The sequence below is a fragment of the Panthera pardus genome, unplaced genomic scaffold (genome assembly GCF_024362965.1).
Source record: "Panthera pardus isolate Hobbes unplaced genomic scaffold, ASM2436296v1 HiC_scaffold_8, whole genome shotgun sequence".
NCBI classification, from domain to species: domain Eukaryota; kingdom Metazoa; phylum Chordata; class Mammalia; order Carnivora; family Felidae; genus Panthera; species Panthera pardus.
The window spans coordinates 159,590,107-159,607,963 of record NW_026527013.1 but is presented as its reverse complement, the minus strand read 5'-3'; the positions used below and the strand labels follow the sequence as shown (position 1 = coordinate 159,607,963).

The following is a 17,857-nucleotide window of genomic DNA, read 5'->3' as shown; positions in this document are numbered from 1 at the left end:
CATCCCTCACTTGCATGATGCGGAAGTCTGGCTTTGCCTCTTGTGCAAACACAAGCATTTTATTTTACAGAAGACTCAGCAAAACTTTTAAAAATAAGATCATGAGGCCACATGGTTTAAAGCCTACCTATAGTGTCTCTTCCTTAAAGAATAATATCTAAAACCTTTACCATGCCGTACAGCATCTTAATAGGATTTGAACAATCCCCAACTTCCAGATTTTGTCTTCTCTCCCACTGATTCATTTCATCCACCCCACCAGCCTCCTTCCTGTTCCCCGAGCAGGCCAGATTTTCATCAGTAGGGATTGCTACCTTGGACTGCTTTTTCTCCTCAGCATTCTCATGGCTAGTTTTAGTCATAACTGAGATCTCAGCTTGAGTACCTTCCCAGGAAGAATATTCCTCAATACTTATTCCAATGTCGACCCTTCTTGCCTCTGTAGTATCCTTTATCATCTTAGCCTATTTAATGGAGCTGATACTACTTCTCATTATTTGAAGTCTTTGCTTTTGATCCAGTTGTTTTAAAATAATAATAGATAAGATATCATCTGACTCCTCCACTAGGTCATACATTTCGTGAACTCAAGGACCTTCTCTATTTGCTCACCACCATATCTCAGATATTAGTATAGTACCTTGCTTAGGCCAAGAATGTAATAATTATTCTTTAATAAATAAGTATATGCGAATTAAAATGGATTAACCCACTATGGATTAAAAATAAATTGAAAACATAACAGGAAATATTTTTTTTTTTTATAATTTACGTTTTAAGGATTAAGCAACATTAACATTTTACTAATGGGAATACTAATAAAAGGAAAGAATGGGGCCAAAAGTCAGAACATACCTAGGTTTAAGCTGAAGACCAGCTTGGCTTTTTTCAGTTCCAGGGTAATGTAATCCCCTTGCTGTCCTTCTCCATGCAAGATCACCCCTTCACTTTCAGAGGTTTTAAATTTCAAGGCGATGACATCTTTAAGTGTTTTCATCTTCTTGTTTCTGAATCTATATGGTAACACAACGTGGCCATCAAAGTTGATAACATCAGCCCCTAAAAGAAGAAACAAGTAACATTTTATTTCAATTCTTCTGTGTCGCTACCCACTGCAAAATACACCCACTTCCAATGGATGTCTGCACAGAATAAATGAGAAAGAAGTGTTTTTTCCTGAAAAATCTGGAGTCCTGGTTCTTGTTCTATTTCTTCTTTTGGCTTATGTGTTCTGAAATAAATTTTATGGAGGGTATTCATAAAAAATGATCAAAGGGACCTTTAGTAGCATAAAATCTTACTTCAATTATAATACTAACAACATAAATTCCATTAATTATTTATATGCTTCAAATATTAACTTGGGAGTCTGGAGTTTACCGGAAAAAAGTAATTTTTTAAAAATCTTTGACATATTATGAGATTTTAATATTATCTTCTTAAATGGGGCTACTCGTGGTTTTTAAATATACACTTCACTCACAAATTTATTTTTTGATATAAGAATAAAGGATCCTGGAATGCAGGGTTTGAGGGTGTACTCATTTTTCTAACGGTTTATGTTCAACTCCATTTTCAGTAGCCTTTATGGTAGTACCCAGAGTTTATAGCTAATTGAACTTTAAGAAGCTTCTTACTATTTGCTCTTGGACCTCACATCTGCCTGAAATTTCTTGTTAGCCGCATGTCTTTGGAAGAGAGAGACAGACTGCCCATGTTTTTTGCTACCATGAGCAAAGACATCCTTGCCCATATATGCGTTAGAAGAACAAATATCTAGCCTCATCTCTGACTAGAGTAACTCTAATTTGAGTTTAGAGAATTTTATTGAAGACATAAAATTATATAAACTTTTTGGAAGCATGAACAATTTTGTCACCATCCTTAGAAACAGGTGATGGGGGGGAGTGGATTAGTTTCATAATTGCTACTTACTCACACCAGAAAGAAAAATGAAATGAATCTTACTTATTATGCACCATTGGTTAGTAAGTTCCCAATCCATGGGATGGCTCAAAGATGAACTGTAATTATTCATATCAAGTTTTGAGTACAAACAGAAGCTTAGTTACAATTAGACCTTTGTCATTAAAAATATTTGTAAAAATCCTTTCCTTTTAGCTTTTACTTTTAAATAATAGAAAACCTAGTCATGGGGCACCTGGGTGGTTCAGTCTATTAAGCGTCTGACTTTAGCTAAGGTCATGATCTCACAGTTCGTGGGTTCGAGTCCCACTTCGGGCTCTGCGCTGACAGCTCAGAGCCTGGAGCCTGCTTTGGATTCTAAGTCTCCCTCTCTGCCCCTCCCCCAGAGACAGCTCGTGCTCTCTCTCTCTCTCTCTCTCTCTCAGAAATGAATAAATATCAAAAACAAATTTAAAAAATAAAATAAAACCTAGTCAAACTAGATAGCTTTAATTACTTTAGAATTACAAGCCTGAATGAAGCCCGCCTCTCGGTTTGGGGCAAGGTCTTGCTAAAGAATTCCAGAGTGACATTGGAGAATAATAATAACAAGTTTAAAGTCTCCTGGAGAAATGTTTTCTCATCTCCTGTCCTAGTTCTCTGGCACTTGTTTGCTTCAGTTGCCACAGGGAATACTTTAAGCGGGCCACCCCATGGTAGCTTCGGTGGTGAATGTAGCAGAATGTAGTCACCACGGCCACATCCACTTTGTGCATCACTTGCCATTACAAGTTTTGCTCTTATTTAGTTCTTATTTAATTAGAGAATTGTTGCATTCTACAAAGTTCAGAAAGAAAAATATAACTTTGCACTTTAAACTTTCATCCATATAGTCAATTCTTTACTGTCCATAAAAAGATCTTCTTAATCAACAGAATTCTGTTCTCGAAGGCTGTAAATCACAGAGGTTTATTTTACTATGGGGGAAAAACCAACCATTAAATTTAGGCTTCTGCTAACACTGCAAAGCCAATTAGACTTTAGCTTAATCATCTATACTGTCACAGCTGAATTCCAATTGCAATATCTTTATCATCTGTGATGAGAGGTAAGAGAGAAAAAAAGTGGAATATGATTATAAAATCCCAGGTTGAATTTATAATCCAGCAGTCAGTAGAAATTACTTTTTGTCTTGAAAAGTGCATAAACGAAAAGTCAGGAGGAGGGAGTAAATTCTGAACTCCAGAAAGTAATTTTGCAGTCAATTTCGTGTCAATGACAGTTGAATAATAGACACATCATTGTTTTATACACCTTCAATATATATTAATTGACATAAAATATTCCCCATTCATCTCTCAGGAAGGAAATGTTCCCCGAGCTTAGATAGAAGAAAGAATTCACCCCTCCCCTATCTTCTTCTAAATCAAAATCTACAATCAGTTCCAGGCACAGAATAGCACAAATGTTGGTGCCTCTCGTCCTCACTTTTAGGGCAATGGAAAAAGTGAGAAGAAGGATGGGCATGGTTGATCTCTTCACACAGCCCTAGAATATTAAGAAACACATAAAGGAACACTATTCATGTGGACCAACACTCATCTGACAAATGGTAAGTGGTCAATGGTCATTCGAGAAACTGATAAAACGCTCTGCAAGCCAGCTCTCTTGCATTATGAAACCAAAGCTGTTCTCCTATGACTAAGGTAAAGCTTGCATATCAGTATGTGGACGTGAGCTTAGAGTGGTCTTTGAAATTACAAAATTCCTCTAAATAATCTGTGATATAAAATTCTTACAGAAAAACATACTGTACACTCTGAAGAAAGTCTGGGATATTATAAAAACTATCAGAATTTAATTCTATTTCCTACAAAAATATATTTAAATTTCATTTGACATCTAATACTATGTTGTGCTTATTTTGGGACAAGCCACCTTCCCCCCCACCCCTATTACCCTGATTGCTTATCACTCCCTAGAATTAAGTTTTCTATGCAGTGATTAAATATGTATGGCTGAACTGTTTAAGCAATCTGAACAACAACAATGGCTAGTCAAAGACTGAATGCAAAATCACAGTGCTTCCCCGATTCTGTTTCTAACAATAACTCGGAGAGCTGGTAACGTGCCCAATTCATCAAAATGTCATGGTAGAGAAGGCTGTTTTCTGTTCTTTTTATTTTAATTTCATTGTTAGTCTTTACTTTCCGATTTTGGATATTTTGGAGGAGGGTTTACCATCTAAAGATTTTAATATTTAAAAACTATCTTTGCTATATTTTTTACTAAAATATAATGTATGTTTCCAATTGAAAGGAAATTAATACAGAAAGAGAGATGTAGAAAGTAAATTCTGAACATAGGAGATCACCAATATGATCAATATGGGCAAAAGGTTGGTGCACATCCTTCTACATTTTACACAGTTATTCATCTACCCACCTACCCACCTATTTAATGTGAGGAATTATCCAAACATCATTATATATAGATATATGCATAGCAGTGTGTGTGTGTGTGTGTGTGTGTGTGTGTGTGTGTGTGTGTGTGTGTGTATGGAGGGGTGGAGAGAGACAAGAATGTCATTTCCTTTGGTTATGGTTCAAAATGTTGACTGATAAGCAGCCTGAGTTTTGGATAAATAATATTTACAAATATTAGTTGAGAAATTGTATGTTTTAGCTAATTCATGTTTTATTGACCTTCATGCACCAAGCCACTTACATAAAGTAAGCATATATATAATTTGAAATGGTAATTTAGCCTATTTGTTTGAAAGAAATAAAAATGTATTTGAATACAGCACTCCAAAATAAGTACTTAGGAACTACTTCTGATTTCCTGTTTTCTTATAAATATTTCACTTTCTTGCAAAAGAACTGAGAATACAAAAGGGTTAAAGAACAAAATCAATGGGGTGCCTGGGTGGCTCAGTCGGTTAAGCGTCCGACTTCGGCTCAGGTCACCATCTCGTGGTCCGTGAGTTTGAGCCCTGCGTCGGGCTCTGTGCTGACTGCTCAGAGCCTGGAGCCTGTTTCAGATTCTGTGTGTCTCCCTCTCTCTCTGACCCTCCCCCGTTCATGCTCTGTCTCTGTCTCAAAAATAAATAAACGTTAAAAAAAATTAAAAAAAAGAACAAAATCAAAAGGACACAATTCTATTTTACTGAAATAGCTACTCATAATGTCCATTTATTTTTTTATGTTTATTTATTTTTGAGAGAGAGAGCACAAGCAGGGGAGGGGCAGAGACAGAGGAAGACACAGAATCTGAAGCATGCTCCAGGCTCTGAGCTATCAGCACAGAGCCAGATGCAGGGCTCAAACTCACATATGGTGAGATCATGACCCGAGCCAAAGTTGGATGCTTAACCAACTGAGCCATTCAGGTGCCACTCATAATGTCCATTTCTGATCATTTGAATTTGCATACACAGAATATGTATGTGTGTGTATATGTATATAACAAATCTATATAATCCATATGTATGTATATATACACACACAAACATATGGATTACACTCTACTGTTTGGTTTTTGTCAATAAACATTAGTTTTTATGTCACTTTTTTTCCAAAAGAGGATTTTTGCTAGCTAAAAACATACCATCACTCGGATGTCCAATTTCTTCAATGCTAATTTGTTTTTGCTATTTTCTTTATAATAAAACTTTTATTTTGGAATAATTTCAGATAAACAGAAAAGGTTCCAAAGACAGAACAGGGTTCCCATACACCCTCACTCAGCTTCTTCTACTGTTAACACTGTACATAACCTGCATGTGTGTCAAATCTAAGGCATTAACTTAGGTAGAACACTATTCATTGAAATACAGACCATGTTGAGATTTCACCAGCTTTCACAAATGTCTTGTCTTTTCTTTTTCAGGATTTCGCGATGCATTCAGTCAGCATGTTTCCTTAGTTTCCTCCAACTGGTGACAGTTTCTCAGTCCTCTCTAACTCTGACACTTTAGAAGACGCATATTTTGCTGACTCTTCCTCAGCCTACGTAGGTCTGAATTTTTGAGGACTGGACTGGTGTTATAGCTGTTTGGGGAGACCACCACAGACTTGCGGGGTCATCACTTACAAGGGGAAGCACCATCTCAACCTAACTTCTCCCTGGTGACGTTGGCTAAGGTGATTATCTGCCACCTTACTGTTTTTCCTGTTTTGTTTTGTTTTCCTTTTACTCTCTGGGGAACTGAGTCACCAGGGTTCAGTCCATACTTAGGGTAAGGGGAATTAACTCCACCTCATGGAGACAGAAGTATCTACATGTATTGCTTGGAATTCTTCTGGAAGGAAGATTTGTTCTATTCATTTACTCGTGTATATCACTGTGGGATTACACATGTTTATGCTTTTAGCTGAACTGAATACTGCCAGTACTCAAAGTGTTCCAGCTTTGGCCATCAGGAGCTCTTTCAGACTGTCTCTTTCGTCTATTTGCCCTGTGGCACCTCCTGCTCTGCCCCCCCTCCCCCTTCGCATTCTCTCCCTCTCTCTCTTTCTCTCTCTCTCTTACTCACTCAATTCCTCACTTCCTGGCACTACAAAATTCTCTAACTTCATCTTGCAACGTCCTTGCCCCGAATGTAGAAATCAGACATTTTTCCAAGAAGCCCCAAATTAGCACGGTACTGAGAAACTTACAGCTTGTTTTTTTAGTTTTTTAGAAAGCACAAAATAGTTTTTCTGTAAATATACATCATTGTAATCTATCTGTATTTTATATCCTTTCACACAAACAGATGACTGAAAGAAAAAGGACACAAATTTATGAAGTATTTCTTAGTAACTGATTTCACAAAGATTTGCTATGATTTTGAAGGTCTCTCCATTTCAATCAAATCTTTTTGCATAGTGACTTTTAAAAGCAGTAATAATATTTAAGTGATTACTGATTACTATTTAAATACACTGAAATGATTAATTTTTTTTTCATATCTTTATTTTATTTTGACAAGGGAGACAGAGTGTGATCAGGGGCAGGGGCAAAGAGAGAGAGACACAGAATGCGAAGCAGGCTCCAGGCTTTCAGCTGTCAGCACAGAGCCCAGCACAGGGCTAGAGCCCATAGACCATGAGATCATGACTTGAGCTGACATTGGATGCTTAACCGACTGAGCCATCTAGGCGCCCCTGAAGTGACCATTAATTTAAGTGGTAATCTAAAGGCTTTGATATTTTAAAATAAGTTGTTTTATTATCATAAAGTATGTACTCACTGTAAAAATTTTATATCAGATCTGAAAGCCAAAAAAGGCCATTTACATTATATACAATTATACCACGTAGTTATCAAAATACTCAATGTTTTTCTATATATATTATTCCAGTATTTTTTCTGCTAAATTTTTCTTCAATGAAATGTTCAGTGGTTACATAGTACTCTACTGCACATGAGCTTTAAGTTTTAAAAATAATTTCCTATTTTGGAAAAAAAATAATTTCCTATTTTGTACATCGTATTATGTAAGCTCTATGCTCTACATGGGTCTTGAACTCATGACCTTGAGATCAAGTGTCACATGCTCTACATACTGAGCCAGCCAGGCACCCATTTTTAACATTACATTTATATAAATACATACCCAGGCCACTTTCAATAGTTTGAAATATATCTCTGGAAGTAAAGTTTAAAAACACTACCAGGTGAAATTTCCTTAGTTTTGTAAATGTTGCATAAATGCAAATCTATATATACTTTTTTAAAGTATGGGTATCTTTTTTAATGTTTATTTATTTTGAGAGAGAGAGAACATGTATGTGAGCGAAGGACAGAGACTGAAAGGGAGAAAGAGAAAACCAAGCAGGTTCCACACTAACAGCACAGTGCCCGATGTGGGGCTCAATCTTACAAACCATGATATCATGACCTGAGCAGAAAACCACAAGTCGGATGCCTACCAACTGATCCAACAGATGCCCCATTTTATTTTGAATACGTTGACCATTCCTTACAAAACAGCATGCCTGCTGCCATCTTTACTCTCCATCTATTCAACTCACTTCTATTCTTCACAACATTTATCTCTACCTGACACGTTCATGTGTTTATATATTTACAGCATGGTACCCATTCTCCTCTTCTGAAACCATATGCATCAGAGACTTTGTTTTCCTTCATCCTGAAGCCCACTACTCAGTGCCTTAGAAACAGTTGGGACTCAGTAAGTATTTGTTAAATGATTTCATGTTGTCATTCATATTTCAATAAATTGGATTAAAGTATTAAATACACTATTATTTTACTTTTTCATTAAAAATTAGAATCACCAGATTGGAAGAAATTTCAAGAACCATTCTGATTCCCCTTGGGCATGACAATTTTTCATATATCCAAGGTTTCAACTATCAGAAGAAAAGAATGGTAATGTTAGGCTATTTTTTGTGTGTGTGGGGTGGAGGGGTACAACTCGTTCCATTATTATTAATTAACTTGGTATTATTCAACCAACAGACATTAACTCTGGAGGAACATAATCTATCTCATCTCATCTGCACACTACTCTGATCTGATTACTTTCTTTCTTCTAAACCACTGCCTTTTCTTTCAATATACCTGTGGTTTAAACCTAAAGAGTTAAAATAGATTCCAAAATGTCAATAACAGATAATTTAGAATAATAGCAGCAAAATAAGCCTTTTCCAAATACTTCAAAAATTATCTAGATATAGACTCTGAAAAGTCACTTCTATTTGGGGGAAGTAATAAAACAAAAACCTTCAAGGCTCTTACATGAAGGTCAGCATCTTACAATTTGTGCAGTATTTCTCCTTAAATTGTGTTGCTTTGCCCTTAAGTACTTGATAACTCATGGCAGAAAAACAACATCAGACGAGTCTGATTTTATTTTTCCATAGGATTGGACTCTGGTATCTAACTGCCTGGAAGGTCCACATGGACTTTCCACAGGTAAATCTAACTCTATGCATCCAACACATAATTCCTTCTCTGGGCCGGCTACCTCTGCCCTTGGATCCATTATCCAGTCACTCAAGACAGAGACCTGAGGCTTCCTTTAGTGTCTTCCTATCTCATGCAGTCACATCTACCCAGTTCCAAGCCCTGTGAAATTTAAAATGTCTATGTTTTCTTTCTTTCTTTTTTATTAATATTTTACTTATTGTCAAGTTAGCTAACATAAATGCAGTCTTGGCTTCAGGAGTAGCTTCCCGTGATTCATCACTTGTATACAACAGCCAGTGCTCATCCCAACAAGTGTCTTCCTCATACCTATCACGCATTTATCCCACCCCGATCACCCCTCAGTTTGTTCTCTGTATTTAAGAGTCTCTTACGGTTTGCCTCCCTTATTGTATCTAATTTTTCCTTCCCTTCCCCTATGGTCATCTGCTAAGTTTCTCAAATTCCACATGAGTAAAAGCATATGATATCTGTCTTTCTCTGACTGGCTTATTTCACCTAGCAAAATACCCTCCAGTTCCATCCACGTTGTGCAAAACCGGCAAGATCTCAGTCTTTTTCATCACCGAGTAGTATTCCATTGTGTATATATACCATATCTTCTTTATCCATTCACAAGTTGATGGACATTTGGGCTCTTTCTATAATTTATCTATTGTTGATAGTGCTGCTGTAAACATTGGGGTGCATGTGCCCCTTCAAATCAGCACTCCTGTATCCTTTAGATACATCCCTAGTAGTATCTTTTAGATACTTTTAATTTTTAGAGGATTTAAAATTTAATTTAATTTTTAGTGGCTGTATGAGTTTGCATACCCACCAACAGTGCAAGAGGGTAACACTCTCCACATCCTTGCCAACATCTGTTGTTTCCTAAATTGTTAATTTTAGCCACTCTGACCAGCATAAGGTGGTACCTCGATGTGGTTTTGATTTGTAATTCCCTGATGATGAGCAATGTTGAGCATCATTTCGTGCATCTGTTTGCCATCTGAATGTCTTCTTTGGAAAAGTGTCTATCCATATCTTCTGCCCGTTTCTTCACTGGATTATTTGCTTTTTGTGTATTGAGTTTGGTACTTTATAGATTTTTTATTTTTTTATTTTTTAATTTTTTTAACACTTTATTTATTTTTGAGACAGGGAGAGACAGAGCATGAACAGGGGAGGGTCAGAGAGAGGGAGACACAGAATCCGAAACAGGCTCCAGGCTCTGAGCTGTCAGCACAGAGCCCGACGCGGGGCTCGAACTCACGGACTGTGAGATCATGACCTGAGCCGAAGTCGGCCGCTTAACCGACTGAGCCACCCAGGCGCCCCTATAGATTTTTGATACTAACCCTTTATCTGATATATCATTTACAACTATCTCCTCCCATTCCATTGGTTGCCTTTTAGTTTTGTTATTTACTTTGCTGTGCAGAGGCTTTTTTGTCTTAAGTCCCAACAATTCATTTTTGCTTTTATTTCCCTCGCCTCCAGAGGCATGTCAGGTAAGAAGTTGCTGCAGCTGAGGTCAAAGAGGTTGCAGCCTGTTCTCTCCTGTAGATTTTGGTTTCCTGTCTCACATTTACATCTTTCATCCATTTTGAGTTCATTTTTGTGTATGGTGTAAGAAAGTGGTCCAGGTTCATTCTTCTGCATGTCGCTGTCCAGTTCTCCCAGCACCATTTGCTAAAGAGGCTGTCTTTCTTCCACTGGATAGTCATTCCTGCTTTGTCGAAGATTAGTTGGCCATATATTTGTGGATCCATTTCTGGGTTTTCTATTCTATTCCATTGGTCTATGTGTCTGTCTTTGTGCCAATACCATACTGTCTTGATGATTACAGCTTTGTAATACAGGCTAAAGTCTGGAATTGTGATGCCTCCAGCTTTGCTATTCTTTTTCAACATTACTTTGACTATTCAGAGTCTTTTGTGGACCCATACACTTTTACGATCGTTTGTTCTAGTTCTGTGAAGAATGCTGGTGCTATTTTGATTGAGACTGCACTGAATGTGTAGATTGCGTTGGGTAGTATTGACATTTTAACAATATTTGTTCTTCCAATCCATGAGCATGGAATGTTTTTCCATTTCTTTGTGTCTTCAATTTCTTTCATAAGCTTTCTATGGTTTTCAGCATACACATCATTTAACTCTTTGGTTGGTTTATTCCTAGGTATTGTATAGTTCTTGGTGCAATTGTAAATGGGAATGATTCTTTGATATCTCTTTCTGTTGCTTCATTATTGGTGTATAGAAATGCAACTGATTTCTGTATACTGATTTTATATCCTGCAACTTTGCTGAATTCATGTATAAGCTCTAGCAGTTTTTTGGTTGAGTCTTTCTGGTTTTCCATGTAGAGTATCATGTCATTTGTGAAGAGTGAAAGTTTGACTTTCTTTGCCAATTTGGATGCCTTTCATTTCATTTTGTTGCCTGACTGCTGAGGCTAGGACTTCCAACACTATGTTAAACAACGGTGGTGAGAGTGGACATCCCTGTTGTGTTCCTGATCTCAGGGGGGAAGCTCTCAGTTTTCCCCATTGACGATCATATTAGCTGTGGGAATTTCATATATGGCTTTTATGATGTTAAGGTATGTTCCTTCTATCCCGACTTTCTTGAGGGTTTTTGTTAAGAAAGGATGCTGTATTTTGTCAAATATTTTTCCTGCTTCTATCGACAGGATCATATGGTTCTTATCCTTTCTTTTATTAATGTGATGCAACACGTTGGTTGATTTGCAAATACTGAACCAGCCCTGAAGCTCAGGAATGAATCCCACGTGATCATGGTGAATAATGCTTTCAATATACTGTTGAGTTTAGGGTGCTTGGGTGGCTCAGTAGGTTAAGTGTACAACTTTGGCCCAGGTCATGATCTCACAGTTAGTGGGTTCGAGCCGTGTGTCAGGCTCTCTGCTGACAGCTCAGAGCCTGGAGCCTGCTTCGGATTCTGTGTCTTCCTCTTTCTCTTTCCTTCCTCTGCTCATGCTCTGTCTCTCAAAAATAAATAAGCATTAAAAAAATAATCACTGTTGAATTCGATTTGCTAGTATCTTGTTGAGAATTTTTACATCCATGTTCATCAAGGATATTGGCCCGTAATTCTCCTTTTTAGTGGGGTCTTTGGTTTTGGAATCAAGGCAATGCTGGCTTCATAGGATGAGTCTGGAAGCTTTCCTTCTATTTCTATTTTTTGGAACAGAATAGGTATTAACTCTGCTTTTAATGCCTGGTAGAATTCCCCTGGGGAGCCATCTGACACAGGACTCTTATTTGTTGGGAGATTTTTTGATAACCTATTCAATCTCTTCACTGGTTATGGGTCTGTTCAAATTTTCTAATTCTTCCCATTTGAGTTTGGTACAGTGTGAATGCATAGGAACTTGTCCATTTCTCCCAAGTTATCCAGTTTGTGGGCATGTAATTTTTCATAATGTTCTCTAATAACTGTTCGTATTTCTGTGGTGTGGGTTGTGATCTCCTCTTTAATTCATGATGTTATCTATTTTGTGTCGTCTTTTTTTTTTGAGAAGTCTGTCTAGGGGGTTATCAATTTTGTTTATTCTTTCAAAAAAAACAGCTGTTGATACATTGATCTTTTATACTGTTTTTTTTTTAATTCTGTTTATTTCTGCTCTAATCTTTATTATTTCTCTTTTTCTGGTTGCTTTGGACTGTCTTTGATGCTCCCTTTCTAGCTCCTTCAGGTGTGAGGTTAGGTTCTGTATTTTGGACCTTTCTTGCTTCTTGAGATAGGCCTGAATTGCAATGTATTTTCCTTCTAGGACTGCCTGTGCTGCATCTCAAAGGGCTTGGACTATCATGTTTTCACATCATTTGCTTCATCTATTTTTTTTTTAATTTCTTAATTTCAGGGTTGACTCATTCATCCTTTAGTAGGATGTTCTTCAACCACCATGTATCTGGGGGCTTTCCAAATTTTTTCTTCTGGTTTATTTCAAATTTCATAGCATTGTGATCTGAAAATATGCATGGTATGATCTCAATCCTTTTGTTGACAGCTATTTTGTGACCCAGTATGTGATCTATTTTGGAGAATGTTCCATGTGCACTTGAGAACAATCTGTATTCTGCTTTTGGGTGAAAAGTTATGAATATATATGTTAAGTCCATCTGGTCCAATGTGTCATTCGGAGCCATTGTTTCCTTATTGACTTTTTGCCTAGATGGTCTGTCCACTGTTGTAAGTGGAGTATTGAAGTCCCCTACAATCATGGTATTATTATCTATACATTTATGTTTGTGATTAATCGATTTCTATATTTGGGTACTTTCATGCTGGGGGCATAAACATTTACGATTGCTAGCTTTTCTTGATGGACAGACCCCTTAATTATGATATAATGCCCATTTCATCTCTTGTTTACAGTGTTTGTTTTAAAATCTAGTTTGTCTGATGTAAGTATAGCTAGTCCAGCTTTCTTTTGACATCCAGTAGCATGACGGATCGTTCTCTACCCCCCATTTTTCCAATCTGCAGGTGTCCTCAGATCTAAAATACGTCTCTTGTAGGCAGCATATAGATGGATCTTGGTTTTTTTTTAATCCATTCTGATACCCTATGTCTTTTGATGAGGGCCTTTAGTCAATTTACTTTCACAGTGATTATTGAAAGATGGATTTAGTGTCATTGTGTTATCTGTAGTTTTCATGCTTGTGGTAATGTCTCTGGTCCTTTGTAGTCTTTGCTGCATTCCACTTACAGAGTCCCCCCTGGGATCTCCTACAGGGCTGGTTTAGTGGTCATGAACTCCTTTAGTTTTTGTCTATCTGGGGAAGGCTTTATCTCTCCTATTCTGAATGAAAGCCTTGCTGGATAAAGGATTCTTGGTTGCATATTTTTTCCTATTCAGCAATTTGAATATTTCCTGCCACTCCCTTCTGGCCTGCTAAGTTTCAGTGGACATATCTGCTACTTCCCTTATGTGTCTACCCTTGTAGGTTAAAGCCTGTTTGTCCCTAGTTGCTTTCGGAATTCTCTCTTTATCTTTGTATTTTGCCAGTTTCACTATGATAAGTTGTGCTGTTGACCTATTTTTGTTGATTGTGAAGGGAGTTCTCTGTGCCTCTTAGACTTGTATGCCTGTTTCTTTCCTCGTATTAGTAAAGTTCTCAGCCATAATTTGTACAAATAAACCTTCTGCCCCTTTCTCTCCTTCTTCTTCTTATGGAACTCCTATGATATGGGTATTACTTTGGTTTACTGAATCACTTAGGTCTCTAATTCTCCCTGAGTAGTCTAGTAACTTCCTTTCCCTCTTTGTTTCTGTTTTATTGTTGTCCATAATTTTATCTATTTCACCTACTCTCTCCTCTGCTTCTTCCATCCTTGCTGTCACTTCATCTAGTTTATTCTGCATCTCACAACATTTCTTAATTCACTGTGACTATTTCTTAGGTCTTTGATCTCTGCAGCACTAGATGCTCTGCTGTCTTCCATGCTTTTTTCAGGCCCGGCTATTAGTCTTGTGACTGTTATTCTAAATTCTTGTTCAGCTGTATTGTTTATATCCGTCGTGAGCAATTCTTTGGCTGTCATTTCTTCCTGGAGTTTCTTTTGGGGAGAATCTTCTGTTTCATCATTTTGACTAGGTTTCTGTATTTTATGTGTTGTAATTGCTTGCTATGTGTCCTGTACCTGCAAAAACTACCGTATTAAAAAGAGGTCGTACACTGTCCAGGGCCTGGCACTGCAGTAAGTGTTTCTGAGTGTGTTGTGTGCACCCTGGCTCCTCTATCCCCCTGGTCAGTCAGCTCTTCCTTTCTCATAGTGCTGGACTGCTTAGACCTTCCACCAGGTGTGCTTTGATTTGTTCGTTAAAGTAACCCTGGAAAAAAGGAAAGAACAGGGGACCTGTTCCCATACAAAGAAAATAAAATGAAGGGTGGGGGGGAACCACCAGCAGAGATTCAAAGAAATTATAAGGCTTAATGTAGAGAGAGAGAAAGGAAAATAAAGACGACAAAGATAGAGAAAAGGTATAAAAAGAATAGAGTAAAAATGCCTAATTAAACAAAGCAGAGAAAAAAAATATATATATATATGGTAACATGTGACAAAAAATCAAATGAGAAACTATGAGCCTGATTCCAAAGGAAAAAAAAACAAAACAAAATCAAACAAAAAAAAAAATAAGCAACCAAAAAAACAAGAGGGTAGAAAGAACAAGAAAAGAGAGGAAAGAAAAAAGAAAAAGAAAGCCTAACATTCAAAACCGCAGGAGTTGTCTGTTGGTGCCTGGGACCCACGGCTGTGGTGGTCTGGAGGAGAGGCCATCTGGTTCAGTGTCAGTCCCACTCCCGTCGATAAGCAGGTAGGAGGCATAGAGGGGTGGGGTTTCGTGTAAGCAGGTCCCACCTCCCCTGGGGGCCGCTGTCCTGTGTGCCCTGAAGCCCCACCGTGTGGGTGAATGGGAGGAAAATGGTGACCCCCCCCCCCAATCTCTCCTCCCCAGACCGGGTGTCCCAAACCACGCCATTCAGGCAGCCCTCACAGAGCAGTGAGGACAGGCTGGTTTTTCCTGCTCCACGGTCTCCAGCGTCTCCTAGGCACTTAGCTGGGATTCAAAACTCCCTGTCTTCAAGAATCTTGCACCACAAGGACTCGGTTCTGGAATGACGCCGCTCTGCCCTTTCACCAAAGGGGCTCTGGCTGGTGCAGGCAGGGTCTTTTGTCTTTGGGAGGCAATAAATCCTCTTCCCACAGCACTCGGGAGAGGGGACTATTCTCTCCCAGTGCGCCCCTGAGATCATTACCATGCCCCAGCTCCCAGCCCTCCAGATGCAGGCCATAGCTTAGGTCCAGAGAAAAGTCAGGCACTTTTGAAAACTCTGACCTTCGGTTCCATAGTTCTCATTCCCCAGCCTTTGGTCCGGAGAGGTTTTTCTCTTGTCCTAACACAATGCCACAACCCACAGCTTCTCTTCTCCCTTCTGTCTCTCCACAGAAGGGGATCCCTCCCCTCTGTGCCTACGCTGCCCACTGTTTTCTCTCTCCCAATTCACACCTGCATCTCTGTCCCATCTAGCTCTCTCCCTCCACCTGTGGAGCTCCTTCTGTTACCCCGCAGAGGAGCATGTGTACGTTTTTCAAACAGCTTACTTTTTATATGTATGACCACCAAGCTACCATCACCTCACAGAGTATCTACTGCATTAACAGTGTTAGTGGACGATTCCCATCCTCCTAATTTCCCTTAAATCTATTCTCCACACACAAGCTAAGAGGATCTTTCTGAAATACACTTTTTGGCCAAAAAACTCTTCAGCATGGCCTGCAAGACTCTCCCTGATAGAGCCTCTCCCTTTTTCCATGGCTCACATTTTAATGCCATTTTTCTCTTTATGTGCTAACTGTGGTACACCAGCTGGATCCCTCGCTCACCACCCAGTACATTCCCTCACACTGTGCTCCCTTCTTTCTACAAACATCTGTGTGTGTGTGTGTGTATGTTTGTGTATGTGTATGTATATATATACATACATACATACACACATATATATATACATACATATATATGTATATATATCTATGTATGTATATATGTGTGTGTGTCTATATGTGTGTGTCTATATGTGTGTCTATATGTCTATATGTATATATATCTATGTATGTATATATGTGTGTGTGTCTATATGTGTGTGTGTCTATATGTATCTATATGTGTGTGTATGTATATATATCTATGTATGTATAGATACACACACACACACAGACACACACACACAGACACACACACACACACACACATATATATATACATAAAGTTCAGGCATCCTCCAAGCTTCAGATAATCCTCACCTACTAGAAAAGCTTTCCTTGCATGAAATAGCCCTTGATGACTGTCCCATGGCACCCTTGAACACTTTTATCATATCACTTCTTATCTTAAGTTAAAATCATCTCTTGATGGGTCTGATTTCCTCTGTGGATTCGAAGCTTTCCTAAGGTACAGATTTTGGATTCTTTCTCTTTGTATTTCCTGAAAAATAAATACTTCTTAAACTGATCTAAATGTAACTGGTGTTTGAGACAAGGCAAAAGGAGAACTCCACTGTTTTTATTTTCCTTCAAAACCATACCTGGTACAATGCAGTTTATTCTCTAAGAGTACAGATTTATGCATGATTTAGTGGCATGTATTCATATAAATTTACAACTGTGAGCTTCCGATGTGAAAAAGTAGTTTAAAACATGAAATGTTTTTATTATACTCACATGGAGTTTCTTTATAAGTTTGTTTCTTTATAAGTCAAAGACTAAAAGATACAGCTCCAGTATGAATTTAAACACAGTGTGTGTATGTGTGTGTGTGTGTGTGTGTGTGTGTGTGTGTGTATACACATTTTTTTCCTTTTAACTGAATACGTTTTTTTTATTTTTATTTTTTAATGTTTATTTTTGAGAAAGAGAGAGAGACAGAACATGAGCTGGGGAAGGGGGAGAGATAGAGGGAGACACAGGATCTGAAACAGGCTCCAGGCTCTGAGCTGTCAGCACAGAGCCCAACACGGGGCTCAAACTCACGAACCGTGAGATCATGACCCGAGCTGAAGTCGGATGCTTAAGGGACTGAGCCACCCAGGATCCCCTTAACTGAATAAGGTTAAAAGATACTTGCCTTTTAACAAATTTAACACTAACCTGGGATACACAACTTGCTCTCTATATTTTTTATTAATGGATTCTTTCATGAGAAACTATCATGTGATAAATTATGATTTGCTAATCTCATGGCTGGCCCACTTGAGTAAGACACAGGGAAATATTAGTAATTTTGTGAAATTACATTATTCCACATCAACAAGCCCCAAAAAACACACAAAAACCAAAAAGCCTGAGGTTCTCTTTGCTTCCCCCAAAACAGTGATTCTCATATTCATAACCTGCACACTCATACCACACAGGACATCAGAAAATCAGACTGATAGACTTCGGAGCAGAGTTACAGCTCTAATACATCTGATAATGCAGAGATAATAAGCAATTTCTGAAAA

General features: G+C 38.1%; 1 protein-coding gene across 1 annotated transcript in view; it reads right to left on the bottom strand.

Annotated features, from left to right (window-relative positions):
* LOC109268887 (contactin associated protein 2) overlaps positions 1–17,857 on the bottom strand; it is a 1,595,009-nt gene that overhangs the window by 705,651 nt on the left and 871,501 nt on the right. Inside the window, exon 5 of the mRNA XM_053897072.1 lies at positions 856–1,059. Within this exon, the coding sequence (XP_053753047.1) occupies positions 856–1,059 (204 nt within the window). The remainder of the gene's footprint in view (positions 1–855; positions 1,060–17,857) is intronic.